Genomic DNA, 23,740 nt, shown 5'->3' with positions numbered 1-23,740 from the left:
ATGCAACATGTTACAAGTACACAAAGAATTACAGTTTAATAAGTCATCAAGTTTTACTAACCAAAATTCCAATGAAACACATGCTGCATGGCAATTACAGATTCAGTCGTGCTGAACTGCAGAAGACAACATTCCTTGTATTCCGGAGTTGTCTTCTTGCGAATGTCTTAGGATAGGGGCTGTCAGTGTGCAGGAAGAGGCATCTAAGCAGCAATCATTTGAAACTCTTTGCCCCACCTTACAAGGTGTTTCATTCATGGGTAGTTTGTGGTTGCAGAGATACCTCAATATCAATTTGAGTCCATCTTTTTAAAATATCCTATCAACGACTAAATTAAAACTTTCTGTGGACACACACGTCTTTTACAGAAAATAAATGAAATATGTGGAAGCACACATCCTAGCTTGCATGCAAACACATGTATATTGACACATCTAAATCAACTTGTGTTCATATGTGTTCATATGAGTGAAAACTAAGGTTCAGATAGAGTATCTTCTGTATTTTCTTTGGAAGCCTATATGATAGGTGCAAGTATTTTCCTCCTGGTGTCGCAACTCAGAATAGCTTCACCTTGCTGTAGACACCAAGCAGCACACAGATGATAGTCTTTTGTAGTTTATTAAGCAAAAGCAGTATATATAAATTGTAGCAAAGCAGGCAAAAATACAGTTCCAATAATAGTTGCAAAATAGAGTCCAGAAATCCAAATCCCAAACTTCATAGACAAAAACAGTAGTCCATTCAATGACTTACAAAGATCCAGGAACAAGAATACATCCAAGGCAAAAACAGCACGGAGACACAGACCAAGTTCTCTGATGATGCGATGATTTGCTTTGACAAAGAGTTGCCTCTCAGTAAACTGTTTTTAAAAGCAAATCATGAAAGCATTCTTTTTTCCTTCACTAGCCTCCTCCTCCAGAAAATAAGCAAGCTTATTTTCTGCTGCCCTGCAGACTAGGACACGGAACAATGGCTTCAAACTACAGGAAAGGAGATTCCACCTGAACATCAGGAAGAACTTCCTCACTGTGAGGGCTGTTCGGCAGTGGAACTCTCTCCCCCGGGCCGTGGTGGAGGCTCCTTCTTTGGAGGCTTTTAAGCAGAGGCTGGATGGCCATCTGTCGGGGGTGCTTTGAATGCGATTTCCTGCTTCTTAGCGGGGGGTTGGACTAGATGGCCCTTGAGGTCTCTTCCAACTCTACTATTCTATGATTCTATGATTCCTTATTAGCTAATCTAAGGCTTCAATACAGCATTCCTTTAAACTGTAAATGAGAAGCTCAAGAAAGCAATGGGGCCTCACACTCGGCCTCGGCCTGGCATTCAAGGTTGGTGCCTTCGTTAACGTTATCTTGCACCTGAACCTGAGATACATCATCCTCATTATTTCCCATGGGAATGCTTCCTTGGTTTTCATCAGTGACAGGCTGCATCCGATTCTCTTCAACAACAGGCTGCATCTCTGAACCTGACTGTGTCTGAATCCCATCATTCCCCACATAGTCAGAATCACCCTGAAACCCATCTTGAATCCCAAAATCCTCATCACCATCATCCCCTTCGCTCTGAGGCTCTTGCTGAGTCACAACACCTGGTAAGTAAGGAGCTGCCAGGAATATAACTTGTTAAGGTTGGAGCATTGGGGGCGGCAGGGATAGAAGCCTTAATTTTATTTGGGGATGAGAAATGAGGCGGAGTTTAAACACAATGACATCATCAATTTTAAAGACTAGAGTGCACTCCCATTTCACTACATGCTTAGTCCCTCCTTTTGGCTCATTGTGTGCTCAACAGATGTTCTCATTAGAACATTCCCGCTTATGTTTTTTTTTTTAAAAAAATTAACTGAACTTAGAAATCTGTAATTAGCACCATGTTACCGAACAAATCTGAACAAGTTTAGCAAAGTACTCTATTTACAATGAGAGTGAGCTCACCCGCAGGGCTTACTTTACTATTTTGTTTCAATTTTGATGTAATTTCATCCATCACTCCCCCCCCCCCCCCAATCCTTCAAAGATGATGGATAAAACACAGAAATAAATAGGACCAACTGTTCACAGATGCCTAAGGGAAAACATAATTTTGTTATAAATAATCCTTGGCACAAATCATGGAAATGCTATCTGAAAATTGTTTGTTGAATACTTTATGAATAAGGGCTTTAGTTTACAGTTTGCCAATAAGGTATAATGCTCTCCACCCCCCACCCATAAACTGGAATCCAATCCTTTAAGAAACTGAACAGACATACAAACAGAAATCAAGGTTACTTTAAGTTTCTGTTCAAACAGGAGCCCCATGGGACTCTGGCTTTTTATTTGTATGTATACAATGAACAGAGAGCATGCATAAAAGGCGACACATGTTTAAGCATTCTTTCTGTAAAGCATCATCAAGGGTTTGCTTCCTCTTCACAATTTACCATAAGGGAAAAATACAAGATGAGCTTGCAATGATTTGCCCGGAATGAAAGGATAAGTACATATGTAACATTTAGCAACATTCTCCCTACACCATCTAATAAAAAATAAGACCATGCAGTAGCAAATTCAATCAAAAGATCAGAGGCTCTATTTAAAGTAGAGAAAGGGAATGCTAAAAACAAAAAGGAGAAATAGCTCTATCATCAAATGTGACAAGTGGTAGAATAAATAAGGTATTAACAGGATGTGTATGTATGTTTTCGGGGGGGGGGGGGGGGGCAGGGATGATGGGCAAAAACTTGTTTCAACATTTGACAGAAGGAGCACCTCCCAAGGATCTTGGGTGAGTTTGCTGCAGCTTCTTTTCCAATAACAAGCCAAATTGTGTGAATGACCTTGCTTTCTAGGAGTAATACTATTTTGGGGTAAACCTCTTCACCCTTTCAGACAACACAATGAAGCGGGCCATGTACTTTGTCCACATCATGATCTGAGGTTCTCTTGAGAGTTTACACTGACAAACTAAGAAGTGACCTTTCTATAAATGTTGGTATATCAAATCTGACCTGAGTTAACAAATGAAGGGGGAACTAAGCCTCCTCTACTGGAAAGAGAGCCTCCTTACTCTGCTCACCACACATATATTGCTGTATTAATAAGGGCAATTCCCATTTATCTGTCAACTTCTGAATGCAGTATTTTTGTAGTATGTAAGTTCTCTTTACTGTTCTTGCCATTTCCTTCACAACATACAAGTTATTAACTCTCAGTAACTGTGTCACTACACTTAACATTGCTATGTTAGTTTCTTACTGGAAAATGAGCAATGTGAAGCAAGATCTCAGCAAAGGTACACTTTCTTCAAAGAAACAGGTAGGGGGGGGGGGGAAATCAAATATCAGCCACCCACCTCTATTGTTTGTATTAGCCTCCCTTAAATAAGTATTATTCTCACTTGAACAAGACTTTATGTAACATGAATTTCGGAATCTGCTAGAGTGCCAGGATTGTAATAGTAGTTTAATCCCCTAACAGTCAAGTTACAATATTATGTTATCCTTTGTCTAGAAGTGATAGAAAAGCTTTTACAAGACTAAGCAAAGCAATCTTGATATGTCAGCAGAAGCCAAAGCGTGTTTCTATTCTGCTCAAAAAGCATATCACCAGGAAATGTAGGCATTATCATGCCCACCAAAACGCAGAACTGAATGGCATTTCTGTAGGAATGCACAAATAAGAATTACTTTACAATATTTTACTAATAATATTATAACCTTAGACAATATCAAAATGTGTTTGATTACAAATTGTTTTGAAAGAGACTCACATAAAAATGCATGGAACCACTAATAACTCATTATTGGGACTGAGAGATGAGCAACTGTCTCCAGAAATACACAGGATATGGAATCTAGTGACTGTGAAGGATACAATGGAGATCCAACAGTGGAATAGCACAAATATTAAATCTAGTGGAACCATGAAGCTGATAGATCTCCTCTCCACTGCAGCCCCTATTCACATCCAAAGTCAGGTTTGGAGAACTGGAAAACATTCCAGGCCTGGTTTTTAAGTGATACCTTTATTGCAGGAAGGAAGGGAGGAAAGGTTTTGACAATTTTTTCCTGAAATCAATTTTTTTTTAGACAATAATGCCAATTCTTTAGATACTGGAACTGAACTATGCTCAGTTCTTTTGGTATTCTTTTGGAACTGAAAACCATTTTGTTAGGTTAGGGGTCTTCTGACCAGGGTCATACATTGTCCAAGGTAAAATACAACAATGGACTACAGGAAAGGAGATCCACAAAAATATAAGGAATAATTTTTGATGGTAAGAATCTCCTTTTCTGGAGATTTTTTTTTAAAAAAAATAGTCTGGAGCCTTTTAGGCAATGTGGATCATAGCATTCAGATTATGTCTACAATGTTATCCTGGTCATGAGACATCTCATCAGATAGCTAGTGAGACCTCTCTTTTTGTTGTAATTTCCATTTTTTTTTTGGGGGGGGGGGAAGTCTTCAGAAAAAATGGTCTTCCACTTTCAATGTTTCTCTTTTTACTTCTGGGCCTTCAAATTTTAGTGAGCAAACCTTCGGTAAACCCTTTGCAACCAGTATTACTCCATACAGATCAGTAGTAATGAATAATGATGGGAAACTGCCCTCAATATACTGTATAACAAAAATGGTATGTTTCATCTCTCCCATCAACTTTTGGCATCTAGGGCCTCTTCCACACAGCTGTATAAAATCCACATCGAACTGGATTATACTGCAGTGTGGACTCAGATAACCCAGTTCAAAGCAGATATAATGGATTATCTTCCTTGAAGTTTTGTGTTATATGGCTACACTGTGCCTGGCCACGCGTTGCTGTGGCTTATGGGAATCATTTGTTGACCAGGTGGAATAACAGTAAATAGCCTTGCAGCCTCAAAGCCTGGCCATTTTCTTCTTATGCGAATCCTTGTTTGGTGAGCTGGAATACAATGGAATAGGCTTGCTGCTTGGAAGGCTGGGTACTTGCGTTCTGGGGAAAAATTTTTTGGCCAATTTGAATGGCACTGAATAGCCTTGCTCCTTCAAAGCCTAGCTGCTTTATATATAGGGGCATCCTTCCTTGGGCAGGTTGAATGAGACAGAGTAGCCTTGTGGCTTCAAACCTGAGGATTTTCTATCTAGGGGAAATCTTGGTTGGCCAGGCTGAACAGGTTTGCTGCTTGCAAGCCTGGCCGCTTTCTACCTTGTGGAATTCTTGGTTGGCCAGGTTGAATAGCAATGAATAGCCTCAGTGCAGCAAGTATGAATGCTGCAGTTAGTCTTCTTAGCATTTAATTGTCTTGCAGCTTCAAAGCCTGGCTGCTTCCTGCCTGGGGGAATCCTTGTTGGGAGGTGTTAGCTGGCCCTGGTTGTTTCCTGTCTGGAATTCCCCTGTTTTCAGAGTGTTGCTCTTTATTTACTGTCCTGATTTTAGAGATTATATTGTATATTATTATACACAGTACTTATTATATATTATATTTATAATCTTATATTATCTGCTTAGAACTGGATTATATTATAGGGCTGTGGTGCAGCTGGTTTAGTAGCCAGCTGCAATAAATCACTATGACCAAGAGGTCATGAGTTCGAAGCCAGCCCGGTTGGAGTGAGCACCCGACCATTAAAAAAATAGCCCTGCTCGTTGTTGACCTAAGCAACCGAAAGATAGTTGCATCTATCAAGTAAGAATTTAGGTCCGCTTATGCGAGAAGGCTAATTTAACTAATTTACGACACCATAAAAATCGGCCAGCAGCGTTTGGAATGAGGAAGTATCCAAGGACTCGTGCCACAGTGAATGATGAAGCAGCTGCTGCCCCTGTGGCTGGAATTGAGCACACCCTCAGTAAGCTGGAAGATGGAGAAGGTTAAATTGCCTCTGTGTCTGTCTCTGTCTATATGTTCATATGGCATTGAATGTTTGCCTTGTATGTGTACATTATGATCCGCCCTGAGTCCCCTTCAGAGTGAGAAGGGAAGAATATAAACACTGTATTGTAAATAAATAAATAAATAAATGAGGTCCCTTCTACACAACTGTATAAAATCCACACTGAACTGGATTATATGGCAGTGTGGACTCAAGATAATCCAGTTCAAATCAGATACTATGGATAATCTACCTTGGCATTCTAGGTAATATAGCTGTGTGGAAGGGCCTTGAGTCTACGCTGCCATATAATCCAGTTCAAATCAGATAATCTGTATTTTATAGGCAGTGTGGATGAGGCCTAATTGAATCCTTGCTGTCCCTTGGCCGAGGGGGTTGCTAGGAGACAAAATGGGTGGGGCCTACCCTTCTAACTGGCAGCAAGGGGAAAAAACAGATCTTCCTCGTCCTTATTTTCCTGGGTTTTTTTGTTTGAAAGACATATTTTGGATGACTATGTCTTTTGTGGCCAAATTTGGTGTGATTTGGTTCGGTGGTTTTGTTATTTCTCCATAATAACATGCACATTACATTTTTTTAATATATAGACTAGCTTTGCCCAGCCACGTGTTGCTGTGGCTTATGGGAATAATTTGTTGGCAGGTGGAATAGCAGTGAATAGCCTTGAAGCCTCAAAGCCTGGCCGTTTTCTTCTTATGGGAGTCGTTGTTTGGTGAGCTGGAATGCAATGGAATAGGGTTGCTGCTAGGAAGCCTGGGTACTTGCATTCTTGGGGAATGGTTTTTTGGACTGCTAGAATTGCAATGAATAGCCTCGCTGCTTCAAAGCCTGGCTGCTTGCTACCTAGGGGAATCTTTGGTTAGTCAGCTTCAGTAGTAGAGAGTAGTATCGCTGCTTCAAATACTGGTCTAAATACTGTATTTTATAGGCAATTAGCTGTGCCTGGCCACGTGTTGCTGTGGTGAAGTATGGTGGTATGGGAAATAAAAGTATTGAGGAATTAGTGGTAGTTAAGGTAAAGGGTAAAGGTTTTCCCCTGACATTAAGTCCAGTCGTGTCTGACTCTGGGGGTTGGTGCTCATCTCCATTTGTAAGCTGAAGAGTTGGCGTTATCCGTAGACTCCTCCAAGGGCATGTGGCATGACTGCATGGAGCGCCATTACCTTCCCGCCAGAGCAGTACCTATTCATCTACTCTTATTTGGATGTTTTTGAACTTTAGGGTTGGCAGAAGCTGGGGATAACAGTGGGGGCTCTCTCCACTCCCCCAATTCAAACCTGCGACCTTTCGGTCCAGAAGTTCAGCAGCTCAGCGGTTTAACACGCTGTGCCATCAGGGGATATTATTTCCTAAAGCTTGTGAATATACAATATTTCTTATTTTTTTGTCTGTTGGAGGCAAGCATGAATGCTGCAATTAGGCAAAATGATTAGCATGTAATGGCATTGCAGCTTTAAAGCCTGGCTGCTTCCTCCCTGAGTGAATTTTTTGTTGGGAGGTGTTAGATGGCCCTGATTGTTTCCTGTGTGGAATTCCCTTGTTTTAAGAGTGGTGTTCTTTGCGATATTTTATGTGCTTTTACTGTCTCTGGCCCTCAGAAAACAGAGGATTTGCCAGACTTTGGTGATGGGAAGACTTTGTTGGGAGGTGTTAGCTGGCCCTGATTGTTTCCTGCGTGGAATTCCTGTTTTCAGAGTGTTGTTCTTTATTTAGTGTTGTGATTTTAGAGCGTGTAATGTTCTGTTTTATTATACCATAGTAATTTTTATATATTCTGATTTTAGTGTTTTTGAATAGTTGGAGCCAGATTGTATTCATTTTCACAGTTCACAGCAACACAATGATAGTAATAATAATGATGATAGTAATAATAATGACTTTGGTAATACTGCTTCACCCCCTTCTCCGTTTCCTTTCTGGAAGAATCCTTTCTTGGGAGGTTTTAGCTGGCCCTGATTTTTTTCCTTCTGGAATTCCCAATTTCCATGCTTTCAGAGTGTTGCCCTTTATTTACTGTCCTGGTTTTAGAGATTATATTTTTCTGTATTATTCTACCACAGTAATTATTTCATATTACAGTAAAATCTCACTTATCCAACATTCGCTTATCCAATGTTCTGGATTATCCAACACAGTCTGTCTTTTAGTAGTCAGTGTTTTTGTAGTCAATGTTTTAAATTCATTGTGATATTTTGGTGGTAAATTTGTAAATACAGTAATTACTACATAGCATTACTGCACCTGGAACTACTTTTTCTGTCAAATTTGTTGTATAAGATGATGTTTTGGTGCTTAATTTGTATAATGATTACCTAATTTGATGTTTAATCGTTTTTTTTTTCTGAATCCCTTGTTATTATCCAACATATTCTCTTATCCAAAGTTCTGCCAGCCTGTTTATGTTGGATAAGTGAGACTCTAGTGTATATTTATAATCTTATATTATCTGCTTACAACTGGATTATATGAGGCCCCTTCTACACAGCTGGATAAAATGCACACTGAAGTGGATTATATGGCAGTGTGGACTCGAGATAATCCAGTTCAAAGCAGATAATATAAGATTATATAGCTGTGTGGAAGGGCCTTGAGTCTACACTGCCATATAATCCAGTTAAAATCTGATAATCTGTATTTTATAGGCAGTGTGGAAGTGAGGCATAACTCTGCCTGTCCCCTGGGCTGAGTGGGTTGCTAGGAGACCAAGTGGGTGGAGCTTAGCCTTGTAACTGGCAGCAATTGGATAAAAACCAATTATTCCTCTTCCTCTAATTAGGACTTTATTTTTCTTTTCTTATTGTTGTATGAACGTAGAGGCGTGGATGAGGGGTTGTGCTGTCAATTTTCGAGGTTGTGGGGTGTTTAGTTTTATTGTTTTGTCCTAGGCCGAAATTTCATTACCCTTTTATATATAGAGATGTGGATCAGGCCTAAGTGCAATCTGCCTGTGTCCTGGGCACCATTTTGGCTGAGGGAGTTGCTAGGATATGAAGGGGGTAGGGCCTAAAGGCAGCGGGGGCGGGGCGGCTAAAGGCAGCAGAGCCTACCTTTCTAACTGACAGTTAGGGGGAGAAGGGCTCTTCCTCATCTGTAATTTGGACTATTTTTCTAGGTTTTTTTTATTGAAAGACATATTTTGGATGACTATGTCTTTTGTGGCCAAATTTGGTGTGATTTGGTTCAGAGGTTTTTTGTTTACTACATAGTAAAACAAACATTACATTTTTATATACGTATATAGATATGGAAGGGCCTTAGGAGAGATGGCTAATATGGATCTTTTCAGATGTTAATCATTTTTGCTGCTCCCGTCAAGAATGGTTAAAGTACTTTCAAAATATAGTGAGGATATGCAGCTTGTGTCTAAAACTATTGTATGTATTCAGTTTTCTGGGAAATTTGTAATGCCTAATTTCAATATCTTTTAAGAACCTTGCACAATGTCTTCTGATCTTGATATGAGGGGCAAGCTAATACATTTTCTATGTGGATTATACACTTTGAGACCCGTCAGTATGCACACAACACAGCTGGACAGAGACAGACACTAGCTAATTGTCTCCTTTTCCAGTGCTTTTGTTTTTCATAGAATAACGTATTTGTTTATCAAAACACAAGAAAAAGGCAAAGACTAGGTGAATATATGAAAGGAGCAATGTGATTCCTTACGCTAGAGAGCAGGTGTGTGTAGCCTTACCTGATTTGTCCTCGAACCAGCGGTCTGTTTTTTGTCCTGTTCATATTTGAGTCAAATGGAACCTCAAAGAACTAGGGAATAGAGAAGAAGAAAGAAAAGATTACTTTAAGAGATGCCAGAGACTGTCTGAACTGCAGAACAGATTGACTGTTTTTGCATGCGCTTTGGTCTTCATCTAAGGAGATTCCAAAGTGCAACTGAAAGAGCAAACTGAATTTTATGTTCACTTTGAAAGTCTAGATAAAAACTTTTGGCATTTCCTTAAAGCAAGAGGAGAACTACCTGTAGGACAAAAATAATTTAAACAAGCCTACTACAGTCAATCATTTGAAGTACAGGCCACCCTTTCAAGTTCTAGCTTTGACAAGTTTGACAGTGCTTTGTAGATGCATATGCAGTATGAAAGCAACAATCTTCTTCATTTTGACACCATTTTAAAAAGCTCTGTACACATAATCCTTGCTAAACATATTCTCCCAGTGTTAAAGATTAATGTTGCAAACAGTCTTTTTGCTTAATGATCTTTGAAGGCCCATGACCCACCTATGAATTAATCAACTTTGACAAATGCTACTATGTTTATGTTAAAAAATACTGATAGCACTTCAGGAAGAAGTGATGTGGAATTGTGTACTATTAAGTCAAATCAGGTGTTTCAAGAGTTAGGAATTAGTTTAACCAAGGAATAAAACCTTTGTACGGAATCAAATACTTTATGTAAGTTTCTAGAGTAACCTGGTGATCAACAAGTAACTGAAGATCCAAAACAAAGTAGAGTCACAGTCTATGAAGTCTAAAACATGAAAAAGAAAGAGCATGTTTTCACTGTATGCAGCTAAGGAGCTATTCAAAAAGAACTTTTCATGCCATGATGTTAGCTACTGGTTTCAAGTATCCCCACACAGCCTTTGCTATGTACAATATAGTTGGTCCTCCAAATTCATGGATTCTGCATGCATGGATTCAATTGTCCCTATCTATCTATCTATCTATCTATCTATCTATCTATCTATCTATCTATCTATCTATCTTAGTCTGGTGCTTTTGTATAGAATCACTATCTGTTTCTGTTTGTTTCATTCATATGATCCCGTTTTAGTTTTCAAGCACTGCTTTAGAAAACGGGGCCTTTTCAAATGAGCTGTTTTGTTCTTTTGTTCGAAAGAACAAAAATTTTCATTCCATTGGCTAACATGGGAAGGCTTTCCACTCTCCCCTTCCCCTCAAGTTTTAGGGATAGTGGGTCTCACCATTTCACTGATACTCAGGCTCTCTCCAGCATTCTTTTTTGTTAGGGTTGGTGGGATAAACCCCTGTCTCTGAATCCAGATAGGCAAAATGCAGTCTGTGCCACATTGATGCTGTTTTTTGCAACCCTTGCCTCTTCTTCAGGCTCCATTATCTTTTTAAATGGGTAGCAAGGCCCCCCTGTACTTGTCAACACACAGTAACTTGAAAAGAGACTCTCTTTAAGAGCGTGTGTGTGTGGCCTGCAGGCCCAGAGTCTATGACTGCCAGGGCTTGCAGCTGCGTGCTGAGTGGAATGCACAGCACCTCTTTCTAGGCACTCAGCTGCTAGCCCTGGCAGTCACAGGCTCTTTGAGTGTGTGTGTGTGTGTGGCCTGCAGGCCCAAAGAGCCCGTGACTGCCAAGGCTTGTAGCCGAGCGCCTAGTAAGAGATGCTGTGCGCTCTACTTGGCTCTCAGCTGCAAGCCTTGGCACTCACGGGCGTTTTGGGCCTGCAGGCCACACACACACGCTCTTAAAGAGAGTCTCTTTCCAAGTTACTGTGTGTTGAAAAGTACAGGGAGGCCTTGCTACCCATTTAAAAAGATAATGGAGCCTGAAGAAGAGCCAAGGGCTGCAAAACATAATCAATGAGCCACAGACTGCATTTTGCCTATCTGGATTCAGAGACAGGAATTTATCCCACCAACCCAAACAACTCAAATGAATACTGGAGAGAGCCTGAGGATCAGTTAAATGGTGAGACCCTCTAGCCCTAAAACTGAGGGGAAGGGGAGCATGGGAATCCCGTCCACTGATGCCAATGGGATGAAAATCAGGTGACCATATGGTTACCGTTCCCACTTTCCTTTCGTTTCACTGATATTTCTGCAACACAGGCGGTATACCATTTCATGCCATCCAAATGGATGGTGTTATACCCCAGCCACCTTTGGGTTCTGAACCTGATTCAGAAATGAACTTGGACCAGGATGAAGCTTATTCTGACCTTTTACCCAGTTCTACGAGCTCCTTTCAATTACAGACCCCAGCTGTGGATAGCTCCGATGCTTCCTTAATTGGGAGAGATACTGAAAACATTACTCCCGTGGTAGAACCAGATGTCCCGAGTTCCCCAGGGAATGTATCCTTTAACAGAAGGGAGTTTTTGCATCGCCAGATATCAGAGAAACAGGAACTTCGAAGGAGTAAACGATTGGCATCTAGAGGGGATACTGGATAGGAGATTCCCTTGGGAACCTTTGGGGAGTTGGTTTCCCTTTACTGTGATTAGATCTAAGTTCCATAAAAGTGTCTTACACTGTGAACAATTCGTGGTGTCAACGTAGCGACTTCTGAGAACACTTCACCGATTCCAGTCCCCTGATTTCACCAAGCCAAGTCTCCTGTTCCTGGCGGCCAAGCCGAGCCGTGACTCCCGATTTAATCCGGAGTAAATTCACGTCCTTGCCTTGTTCCTGAATCCAGATTGCTTTTAGCTTCATCTTCTGCCTGCCTTGATATCAAAAACTTCCTAGTGACTTTGGACCTTGTTATTCACTCCTGCTTTCTTGTTGTTTCCCCGCTCAAGAACTTTCCAACAGTTTTGAGCGTGGTTCGGTTTCTGGACTTTGGACAATAATATCGGACATATTTCTTCAACTCTTTGGACTAATTCATACCATATCATAAAGGACTATTGCTCACTCATCCTTTCCACTTATTCTTTCCTGAATTTATAATTGTTTTAATAAAGATATTATATGATTATTGGTCTCTGTTTGGTTTCCAGTGCTCACGCTGCCTTAGGGTGCAACAGACGGTATGAAACGGAAACACGAAATAAATGGGTGACACAAATACTGGGCCCATGACTTATATATCCAAAATGCAAACCTTGCTTGTTAATATTTCATGTAAGGGACTCAATTTTAATATACCGCTGTACATAACAGGAGTTAAGCATCTGTGGATTTTACTATGGGAGTAAACTTCAGCAGATACTTTCTAATTACAAAATGTGTTGTTAAGGACAACAGAGCAATGTGGGTCTGTCTTGGAGAAAAGAGTCTGTGCTGTAGTAGGAGGTGAGAATAGCTGAAAATCATGTTCCAGCAGAAGCTCTGGTGTTACAAAATTCCTTCCAACTTGATTTGAGTTCACTCCCCAGTCACACAGCCATCGTGTCCAAGCCATCACTGTTCAATAGGGCCCCACACCAGAGTGTAAGAGAGAAAAAGAAAACTCATTGAAGCAAAGTTTTGTGGTGCTCTTTCTACTCCCATTGCAACAAAATGAGGTCAGTAGATAACCTAGCATACTGAAATATATAGAACAACAACCCAAGAAATGCATTATTCAGATTATTATTGAATACTACATGTTAAATCCATTAATAACCATGAATGTAGCTTTAGTAGAACGTTTTGTAACTTTAGCAATTTGCAAATCTTATTATAAATAATCTTTATAGATTATTTGTGGTTACAAACATTAAGAGCACAGATGGTCAAACATTCACATAATCCAACTAAAAAGATGCTTATAAAGAATAATCAAATACTTAAAAAGATGCAGCCTGCATAAATGACTTATTCTTTGCTTTCATTTCAAAGCAAACAATGCAGTTTTGCCATGGTTGTTATACTATTCTGAGTATGGTGAGGCAAATTCAAACAGTGATCGCTTACAGAATGGGAAAGAGGCTTGCAGGGGGTGTTGGAACTCCATCATCTCTCTTACACAGCTGCTTATTGGCCTTCACAATTTATAATACCTGCCAAAGGAGTCACTCAATCTTGTCTGAAGCAAATTGGGAAAACTTCCTAGTGTGAGTTGGACATCATACCCCCAGTGCTCTACAGGGCTGTCGTTTACCTCAACTCCAAGGATTTCTATCAAGAGAACACTGCAGTTTATCAGGCACTCCTGCAGATACTCCTGGGAATAGGCTTGCACTGCTATGAAGATCAAAGAAGGGCATACAAGAGTAACCTTGCTTGCACATTAACCTTAAGCTGTATGTATCTCAGGCTTGCAAGTTTCTCTAAGTATTCCCGTTCTGTCAACACTCCTGCTCCAGAAATAGAGATGTTTAGGTTGTACATGGGGGCTACAGGAGGACTGCTTCAGGAAAGATCAGGATGAACACTGAAGAACAGACAAGTATAAGTAAGAAAAGATGGCAAGCTTGCTAGACTGCTAATGGCAACACCAGAAATGGATGCAATGTATGGGCTGTTGGAAAAAACAGCTTCTCTAGTTTAAAATATATATATAAATATTCAAGAAATATATACTACATAACTGAAGAGAACTAAGACACTGTATGTCATTTGGCCTCATGATACTGCTGGTTAATTTAAATATGCAGTAGAGAGATTTATTACAACACATTCCTTTGGATTGTTTAATTCCATTGCTACATTTTCTCTAGATGAGTACAGAACCTGAAGCAGAAGTAGAGGGAGAAATGGTCTACAGATGAAAGCATTGTTATTTGTTATTTTTTAAATAGAAATTACCATTTTATGATCCCTTAAATATTATAAATATATTATGTTAGAAATAGTGTGTCTAAGAAAAACAGTTAACATGACCACTTTAGATGCAAATATGTCAGCAGGACATCAGTTATCAAACTTTCCATATTTCTCCCTAGATGTTCAAGGGGTAGAGGGAATCTCATTTCCCTTTAAAATGTATTTCAAATATCATTCAATCTGCAGATCCAAGCAGGGGGTTAAGACCAGTTTTAGATTATCTCATTACAGCCTGTAGAGTTTTGCTTGTTTTAGCTAACAACAAATTCAGTAAGACGAAACCTGGATAGATAAATATTTTAGCTGCTCACAAGAGGCCATTTCCCTGGGAAGTCTGAATGCATCATTTCATTTGGCTAAGGCAGGATTCACTGCATTTTTTCAATCTAGACACTAGGACAAACTCAGGGTTAAATCTACAGCAACAAAACACCATCAAGTGACATAACTTGGCAGTGATCTGGAGACCATAAATAACATTTTAAATCACGAGAAGTAAATATTTAAAACACGATGTTGAGAAAAACCACATTAAATAGGACTTTGTGGTTCATTTCTGTTACAGATCATTCCCTTTACAAAGCTTTCATCGAAATGACAAAGTAATTATATTATGTGGTCTTAAAAGTGTGAGATCAGCTGTCATATTACTGTTTAGTGTTATGAAGAATCATATGTTTCTCATCAGTTTTCTTTGCACTGGCCTTCACTTGTTATGTTTACCAAGGCATTAAAAGTGTTTGAAAATGTGAAATTTCACCATGCAGATACAAAATTGAATATCAAGCATATTTAGGTAACAAGTTAAAAAGTGATCTAGTTCAGGAACTGCTAAATGATGGATGACAGTCCAGTTATACACTAAAGTGGGTCTCGCCACCTTCTCCAACTCTAAGGTCTGAATGCTATTGGACAGTCCCAACTATAGCAGAACTGTTGAAAAAAGAAGAAGAATGAGATTCACAATAAGTATTATCACCTTCAGATAGTTGAGTAAATTAAGACCTACTTATAGCATTGAGATCTCCAACAGTTCAAAAAGTCCCTTGAAGAAAAGAAGTATATAACATAAAATGAATGACAGAAATAGCAGGAAGATAGGAGGGAAAGAAAACAAGTGGAAAGGATGAACAGTTATTGGAAACTGTTGGAAACCGTATGTAACAAATTCATGTTTTGAAGCATCAAGAAATGACATATAATAGTGGTTCTTGACTGCAGCTTACAATATGTGGTGCCTTTAAAAAGCTAGTGTTTTAATAATCTTTTCTTATCAACTAGCTGTTAAACAGAAACAAGAATTGCTTTGAAAAAACAGTAAGAAGAAACTCAATTTCTGTATAAGGCAGCCTTAGAAGCAAACAAAATATGAAAATTTGTTGGACAGTTGGATGCTGTTTCTTTAATCTTGATTCCAATGTGAGAACTAAGTTAATTTAGCTAGCCAACTGGTAATCAGGCAAAAATTAAATTTCAAGGCATCAGAAGACATGGAAGAGTAGATAGAAAAGGAAAAAATCTGTTTAGGAAGATTCCATAGTTGAATGTTGCGTATGACATGTATATCTTCCAGTCTATGTAGTCATGCTGACTCTGCCTCCCTGAATATTAATGCTATGAGCTTTTGTCCCTTGCAATGAAATGCACACACATTTCACTTACCTTCCATAGTAGGAAAGTTTTTTCTATATATAAATGTGAAACTACTCAGGGAGAGGAAAGGAGGGTGCAGCTCATGGCTGTCCTTGGAAATTTGTTACCAGAAACACTAAGCAGAAACTAGTGATAATGCAAATTTGCAGGGATGCTGGCAGTCTTCTTCAGAACAGCTGAAGGTCATTCAAATTTCAGTATGCTGTTTGTTTGCCCTGTTGTGTACAACTGGCTATTATTCACTTCTAATTAGTGAAAGCTAGAGGGCAAAAGGTCCACACTTCTTATTCTTGACTTCTGACTAATACTAAAGATGCCTTTTAGTAGAATCTTGACAATAAAAGAAAAAGCCATTATTTAATAAACTGCAGTAATAGTTCTTGTTGAAAATAAAACCTATGAAGCATAGATGGGGATTGAAATCGCTGCTGAAATATTTAATCTCTAGAAATTGCAGTTTCTAAACTGAAATTATGTCATTGACTCCAGTGTTCCTGCTGAAAGCAATACACTAAAATAAAAGTGCATATTTTATTAATTTACTTTAGGTGTATACGTTTATAGATTTAAATGTATGTATTTCCTCATTTTGTAAAACTTCACAATTTTGGCTTGATCTACACTTCCATTTAATGCAGTCTGGATCTGCATTATATGCGTCTACGCTGATCATAAAATGCAGTTCTAAACTGCATTGCATGGCAGTGTAAATTCAGCCTGAGTTAAACTTTTTCTTTGTAGTAATGTGATGGTTCACTTAAATATTTTAATTACTGTAATTGTATAAACTTAGATTCTTTGATTTCTTTAAAAAAAGATGTGAATCAGCTTGGTTCCTGCAGAAGGGACAAGGCAGAAATAAGCATACATTATAAAATCAGAATCTTTGAATTGGAATCCTCCAGCAGATTTCTTTCATTTCTTTATCGTTTTAAAAATAAGTAAATAAATAAATGCAAGCACAAAACAAAATTACAAAGCAGAATTACAAGACAAAAACCAATAACACCCAAGTACAAAAAAACCTAACAAAAACAGAAAACAAAAGAAACAAAAGACGCAAACAATAGTGACTGCCAACTATCCAACTAATGGCAAGAGGTGCTAAAGTGTAATATTTCCTCTATAAAGAGCTATGGACACAATTCCCCATATTAATTTATCTCCTTTCTCTTTACATCTAATTTTTCTTAATAATTCTGCAAAATAAAAATAAAAAAGAAAGTAAATAATGAGTAATTCCAATCATGTTAAAGCTACTTAATTTTTTTCTAGTTAATTTGTCAATTTCAGCAACTTTATTACTTTTATTAATTGATCTTCTTATGGAAAAATAATCATATGCTTCTGTTTCTACATACAAAACCATCGTCATTCACTGTTTCTAGAATTTGGGCTGTGAGTTTTGTTTCTCATGTAGCCAAAATTGCACTGTCCACACTCAAAAGGCAGGATCAGCAGCCTTGAAGTATACACACATGTGATATTTCTAAAGAAAATATGTGCAGGTTGGAACTTTCAAAGCAATTCAATAAGCGCTGATCTCGCTCAATGCTACTTGACTACTGGGGCCCCTTCCACACAGCTGAATAAAATCTCACATTATCTGCTTTGAACTGGAATATATGTGTGGATTCAGGGCCCTTCCACACAGTCATATAACCCAGAATTATCAAGGCAGAAAATCCTGGGTTATCTGAGTCCACACTACCATATATTCCAGTTCAAAGCAGACAATGTGGGATTTTATTCAGCTGTGTGAAAGGGGCCTCAAATAACCCAGTTCAAAGCAGATATTGTGGATTTTCTGCCTTGGTATTCTGGGTTATATAGCTGTGTGGAAGGGCCCTAGGTGATGATTAGGTGGGAGGAGATACTGAATTGAGTTTTTGGGAAAATGGTCTGATTTCATTGTTCTAAAAAGAATAATATTGTCAGTGTATTTCTCTGTATCAGAGAAAGTATAGAATAAGAGCAAGTCTAAAAATACCCTACCCAATTTCAACAAAGGAAATGCTTTGCAACCTTTGGAAGGTAGGGGTGGGGAAAGGAGGTATTTTGATTTCAAAAAGGGAACATAATACCTGCCTGTCTTGAAGATGTGAACATTAATCAGAACAAATGAAAGAAGCTGTTCTCTTTGAATCTTTCAAGCAACTCAAAAGTATCTTGTCTCATGAATTTCATTTTCAACTTACACATTTTCTACTTCAAATCAGTGTCAAATTAAAAACAACAACAGCAAAAATTGACATCTCTTACCATGCTCCATTATAACACAAGGCTACATGGTTAACTTGTAGTAGCTCAGGCTCAACTAGTTGCATCCTGAAGACAGTATCATGCACAAAAAGTGTTCGATGCTGTCAGTTCAGAAGGAAATGCTCCCATGTACAAATAACTGAAAAGTTCAAAGGCTTTAATTAACACTTTTTTCTGTCCCAGAAACTTAATAGTATTCACTGTCATCTCAGCTCGAGTTCAATTCATGCTGCTGTTTTGCCAATGGTGAAATCAGAAGCAGTGAAAGCTTTAAATTCCTACCATCTGAACTTGTCACAAGGTCTGTCACTGCTCTTGCTCCATATTTCTGTATCAGATTGAAATGTCAAATTATGTGTCACTTGTTTGCATTAAGAGATATTAAGTCAGTTCAATAACATGTGCAACAATTGACAACAAAATACACATCAGTGGCAAACAGTATCTTTTATATAAAGTTGGGAGATAGTAAAGAGTGGGGCCAATGCAGATGCAATTCTCCTTTAGCAGGAAAATGGATCCCTGTTAGAAGTCCTGACTTGTATGGTTTATTTATAAAGTGTGCTGAGCATATTTAAATTGCAGAGGTCTGCAGGAAATAGAATAAAGCATAGTCTCGGGATAATCTCATAGAACAAACATGATATTGTTTTAAATAGGATATCTGGCTGTACAAGTCAAAACAATTGTATACAGAGGCATTATTTTTCAGCTCTGCAACATAGCAAGGATACCAATCCTTTGGAGATAATTTCCTTCCAAAGCACTTCATTGGAAGTATAAAGAAGGAAGGTGCAATCACTTGAGACCACTTTTGCTGAACAGTCTCTGTGGAAGATTGCTCAACATTCAGTAGCATCTTGCAATGATCAGAGACATACCAAGCCATAAGGCAGACAGACAAGCTGATGATTGCTTCAACAACTCAGAAATGTCAAACTGATATGGCTAGAATTCAACAGAGTCTTGCAATTAACGCTCATGACAAGGAAGAAGTATATACTGTTTAAGCTGCTGTAATAGTAGCATTGGCCACTCTTGGAGAGGTCACTCTTGTAGTCTATCAAAAGTGGAGGTTGTACTTAATTCAAAACAATAAGAGGTAAGAGCTGCCTTACACAGCTCTTTTCTAAAATCTGCAGAAGCTAAATAAAACATAAGGGAATGATTGTCACACAGATATATTACACCTATTGACACCATGAAATACTGAGTTAAATGTTGTTTTTGTTGTCTCAATTGAGAAATTTCACTATGTTTTAAGACTCCTTTGGGTAATTTTAGGTCCAGCAGAGCTTTTGTTTAAAATCACAAAATAAAATATCCAAAGTGAAATATCCATTCATTAAAAAACACAGAGAAAAAGCTAATATAACCATTATGATACAGGACAATCATATAGTATGTTGCATTCCTCTGGGTTTCTAACCCCTCATTTGAGGCAGCCAATTACTGCTCATTCCTAAGTATCTTTTAATCAACCTTAAGGTAACTATTGGTAAAGCACCAGGATGGAGTAAATGGTATTGACCACATACATCTTCTCGGGTATCAATCCCATCCTCATTTTAAAAGGGATCAACCAACTCAATTGACAACCTGCAGCAGGACTTCAACAATTGCTATCAACCAAGAGTCCCCAACAACCTACCATAAGTAATAGTGCCATAAATAATGAACAAAAGTTGCAGCGCTCGGAGAGAAATTTATCCAAGACTTCTTACTGTAATTGTTGCCAAGATGCTTCCACTATGTATTGACTCAAAAAGATAAAAACCTGAATCACCAATACGTTTCACTTTGCTTTTTGTTTAGTTAACCTTTGTGCTACAACATACAACACCTTCACAGTGTTAAGTATCTTGCGAGCATTGAATGGTAACAATCCAGTAAAATCTGTTTCAATTTCAGGTCATTAACACCAGAAAACATGTTACATTTCATATAGAACAACAGCTTCCTTAAAACCATGTTTTACATAAACAATGTGTTATATGCATAATACTAGCTTACTTAAAGATCTGAAGTGATATGTTCACAACCTATATTTAAGTTAGGTGAATCTGGAGTAGTGAGAGCTGATCACACACTCACAAAAGGTTACAAGATACAGTAGAGTCTCACTTATCCAACATTCGCTTATCCAACGTTCTGGATTATCCAACACATTTTTGTAGTCAATGTTTTCAATACATCGTGATATTTTGGTGCTAAATTTGTAAATAAAGTAATTACTACATAGCATTACTGCGTATTGAACTACTTTTTCTGACAAATTTGTTGTATAACATGATGTTTTGGTGCTTAATTTGTAAAATCATAACCTAATTTGATGTTTAATAGACTTTTCCTTGATCCCTCCTTATTATCCAACATATTCGCTTATCCAACATTCTGCCAGCCCGTTTATGTTGGATAAGTGAGACTCTACTGTATGTATAAATGTAATTTTTTCCAAACCTGTTACTTTACTATTCCATATTGTTTCTTACAGTAATGTACAAAACACATTTGCTCATTTGAGAAGTGTGCTAAAAGTCCATTGGCAGAATCCAATTAAAGTGACTGGAAAAAATAAACCTCTACATATCCAAGGTTATCTGAGACAACAATGGCTTGAAACAAAAAAAGGCATGCTTAATACAATTGTTACTTTGCGCTGGTATAGCAGTTAGGATGAGTTAGCTTTAAATTTCCAAGAGATTTTCTGAGGAAAGAAAAAACCCTCTCAAGATGGTTACTGAGAGTCCAGAAAATGCCCTCTCCTTTAACATGAATATTATTACCCATTACTTATTACAAAGAGTCTGATTGGTGTAGTGGCATGAGGACTGGGCTACAATCCTAGCTCTACTCCCTCTGGACATAGTTAACAAAAAAACCCTGTAATAGTTTCACCTTAGTGTCATCATATGTCAAAAATGATTTACAGGAACAACAATAAAAAATCTTGCATACCAATACTTATAGTTATATCCCTATTTTATAATGCAATAATGTTTAATACATTTTTTTTTCTTTACACTTCACTGTCAAATCAGTTCCCAATGCAAATTTACCATGGCACTCTTTTTATGGGGAAGGAAACTAAATCTGCAATCCTATAATCAACTCCCTGTAAGTCCTACTGAAGTCAAGGGGCTAACATCCAAATACACAGTCAATTGATTGCCTTGTTAATTTACTTTTTCTCCATATTCTATTTCAAGATTTGGTTCATTATTGTTCATCCAGATTCTTATCAGCTTAGTGTAATTAAAATATGAAGAACATTAATTCACCACAGCTTATTTCCTGTCAGATGCTACAATATCAATCAGCAAAAAGCACTCAACTATATTAACATGCAAATGTATTCTTGTTACATCTACACAGAACTGATACTCTCCGCCACTTTAAGTATGTTGGGCTCTCAATTACTGTTCACACAAATTGGGATTTCCAAGGAAATGCCCTGACAATGATTAACCTGATATTTAAATAATATTTTATTGTTACTCGTCTCAACAAACTAAATTAGCAGCCATCAATTTATACATTTATAAGAGATTATATCCTTTTCCTGTGTTGTAATTAGACTATGCTCTTGCCTGGGATGAAATTAATGACTAGGAGAAAATAATTTGCATTGACCAACATCTTTTTGTACATCTAATTTTTCTAAATGTATCCATTCAAACCACTGAACATGAACTCAGTCTGTGTTTATCTGCCAAACAACATGTTAACTATTGAAAACCAAGTAATGAAAAGCTACATACTCCCTGAGAGATTACTGTAATTCAAGCAATAAAAAGCTTGAAATATAAACCAAGGTGTAAAGCGATACTGGCATTTATTAATATTTAGTGCACCTCAAAGCAAGGAGAGAGCGGAAATACGGTCCAACAGTTCTAAAGCAAAACGTAGCAGGAAAAATAAATTTGATTTACAACAATCTCTACCTCTTAAAAATAACAATAAAAGCAGACTGCAAGGCCTCTCCCCTTAAAATATTTAATAACTGATATCATTAGGAGAGTTTCAAATCGCATTTTTAACATATGGCAACTTGGCAGATGCTATCATATGCAATCCACAGTTTAATGGATGATATTATTTTAACAACTTTCCCTCACTATTCAGATGGGATTCAAAAAGTATGATGTGCATTTCTGAATGAAGTTTCCCCCATTTCTACTATAAAGCAAGATCTAAACGTTTTCACATTTTCTTCCTTCAGGCATTTGCAGTCCTTAGAATTAAGCTGTTTAGTTTTTTATAGTCTGAGAAGCTATGCTTCAAAAGTGACATCATTATCAATGGTGTGTTAATCATCTCCTTTTTAAATAAAAAATTCCCTCTCCAAGGAGTTTACATCAAAGGCATATCTCATCTTTAGTTTAAAGGGGAGCAACAGAAGATACTAATTAACATTACATCTTTGCAGAGATGGTACTGAAATCTTATTTTCCAAACACAGGTATCAGAAGAGCACAAAAGTACTAACCCTTGTGTTTCTGCTGCTGAATTTGATTGAATAATCTCAGCACAGTTAGGGATAAAAAATGTTTACAATATTTTAAAGTGTGTGTTTTGTATATATTGCTACTAAATGACAACAGGGTTTCCATGCACCCTTGGTTTTTAGGTTATCTTGTAAGACCACGTTACCCTCAGCCCTAAGCACCTCACTGCTTTTAAAACAATAATTTAAAAGGGAGGTAGTTTGCAATCAGGTTGACAAATAACAGTCAAAGGAAAGGGGAGGGAATCGAGAAGAGAAATTAGTATTGTAGTGGTGAGTTGTAAACAGGCAGTGATCTCTCATTGGTGAAATGTCATAAAGTCATGGAATAAAAAACCTGGAAGAGGCATCATGGGCAACAGAGTCCAATTTCTTGCCAGGTACAGACCCTCCAGCTATACATTCATACATTTATCCAGGATAATGATTAAATAAGCAACTGTTATAACAGATAAATTTTATGCCGCTAAAGCAGTACCTAAAGAAAAATCTGAACTATTTTCTATAATATTTTAATATAAAGACTCCACATTGTACCTGCACTATCCATTGAACAGGGTTACTGTAAAAAAAAAAAAGGCCTCGGTCAGGTAACCAGCAGATAACTGAACCATATAGCCAAAAGTCATTAAGAAGACAACTAAATTAAACAAATAGGGCTCACCTTTCCATCCTCTCCATCATTCCAGCACTGCAAGTTGACAGCTTCACAGAGACACATTAGTTAACACAAGCATTCAAACCTGTTGCTGAGGCAGTGTCATCCATCTCCAGAAAGCTGCCAAGAAGAGTTTGTAGTACCAATGCTGCTTGAATATCCCAAATCAGAAGATTAAGTAGCAAGATAACAGATACCTATCAATCTCAGAAAAATAATTAAAAGGAAGAAAGGCAAATAAGTGTCTCCAGATCCATATTTCCAAACACAAGAGTCAACAACCCATTACTTTTCAATTTAGAAACCACCAAGAATAACAAATTTGA

At 37.9% G+C, this 23,740-nt stretch overlaps 1 protein-coding gene across 2 annotated transcripts in view; it reads right to left on the bottom strand.

The window, feature by feature from the left end:
• Positions 1-23,740, bottom strand: part of LOC100555255 (protoheme IX farnesyltransferase, mitochondrial) — a 153,025-nt gene that overhangs the window by 49,630 nt on the left and 79,655 nt on the right. For both annotated transcript variants that reach the window (XM_008104300.3, XM_008104299.3), the window contains exon 5: positions 9,566-9,636. In XM_008104300.3, coding sequence (XP_008102507.1) covers positions 9,566-9,636 — 71 coding nt within the window. The remainder of the gene's footprint in view (positions 1-9,565; positions 9,637-23,740) is intronic.

This window comes from Anolis carolinensis, chromosome 2 (genome assembly GCF_035594765.1).
Source record: "Anolis carolinensis isolate JA03-04 chromosome 2, rAnoCar3.1.pri, whole genome shotgun sequence".
Classification (NCBI taxonomy): Eukaryota; Metazoa; Chordata; class Lepidosauria; order Squamata; family Dactyloidae; genus Anolis; species Anolis carolinensis.
Note: the sequence above shows the minus strand (reverse complement) of the source record. Positions and strands in the feature narration are given on the sequence as shown.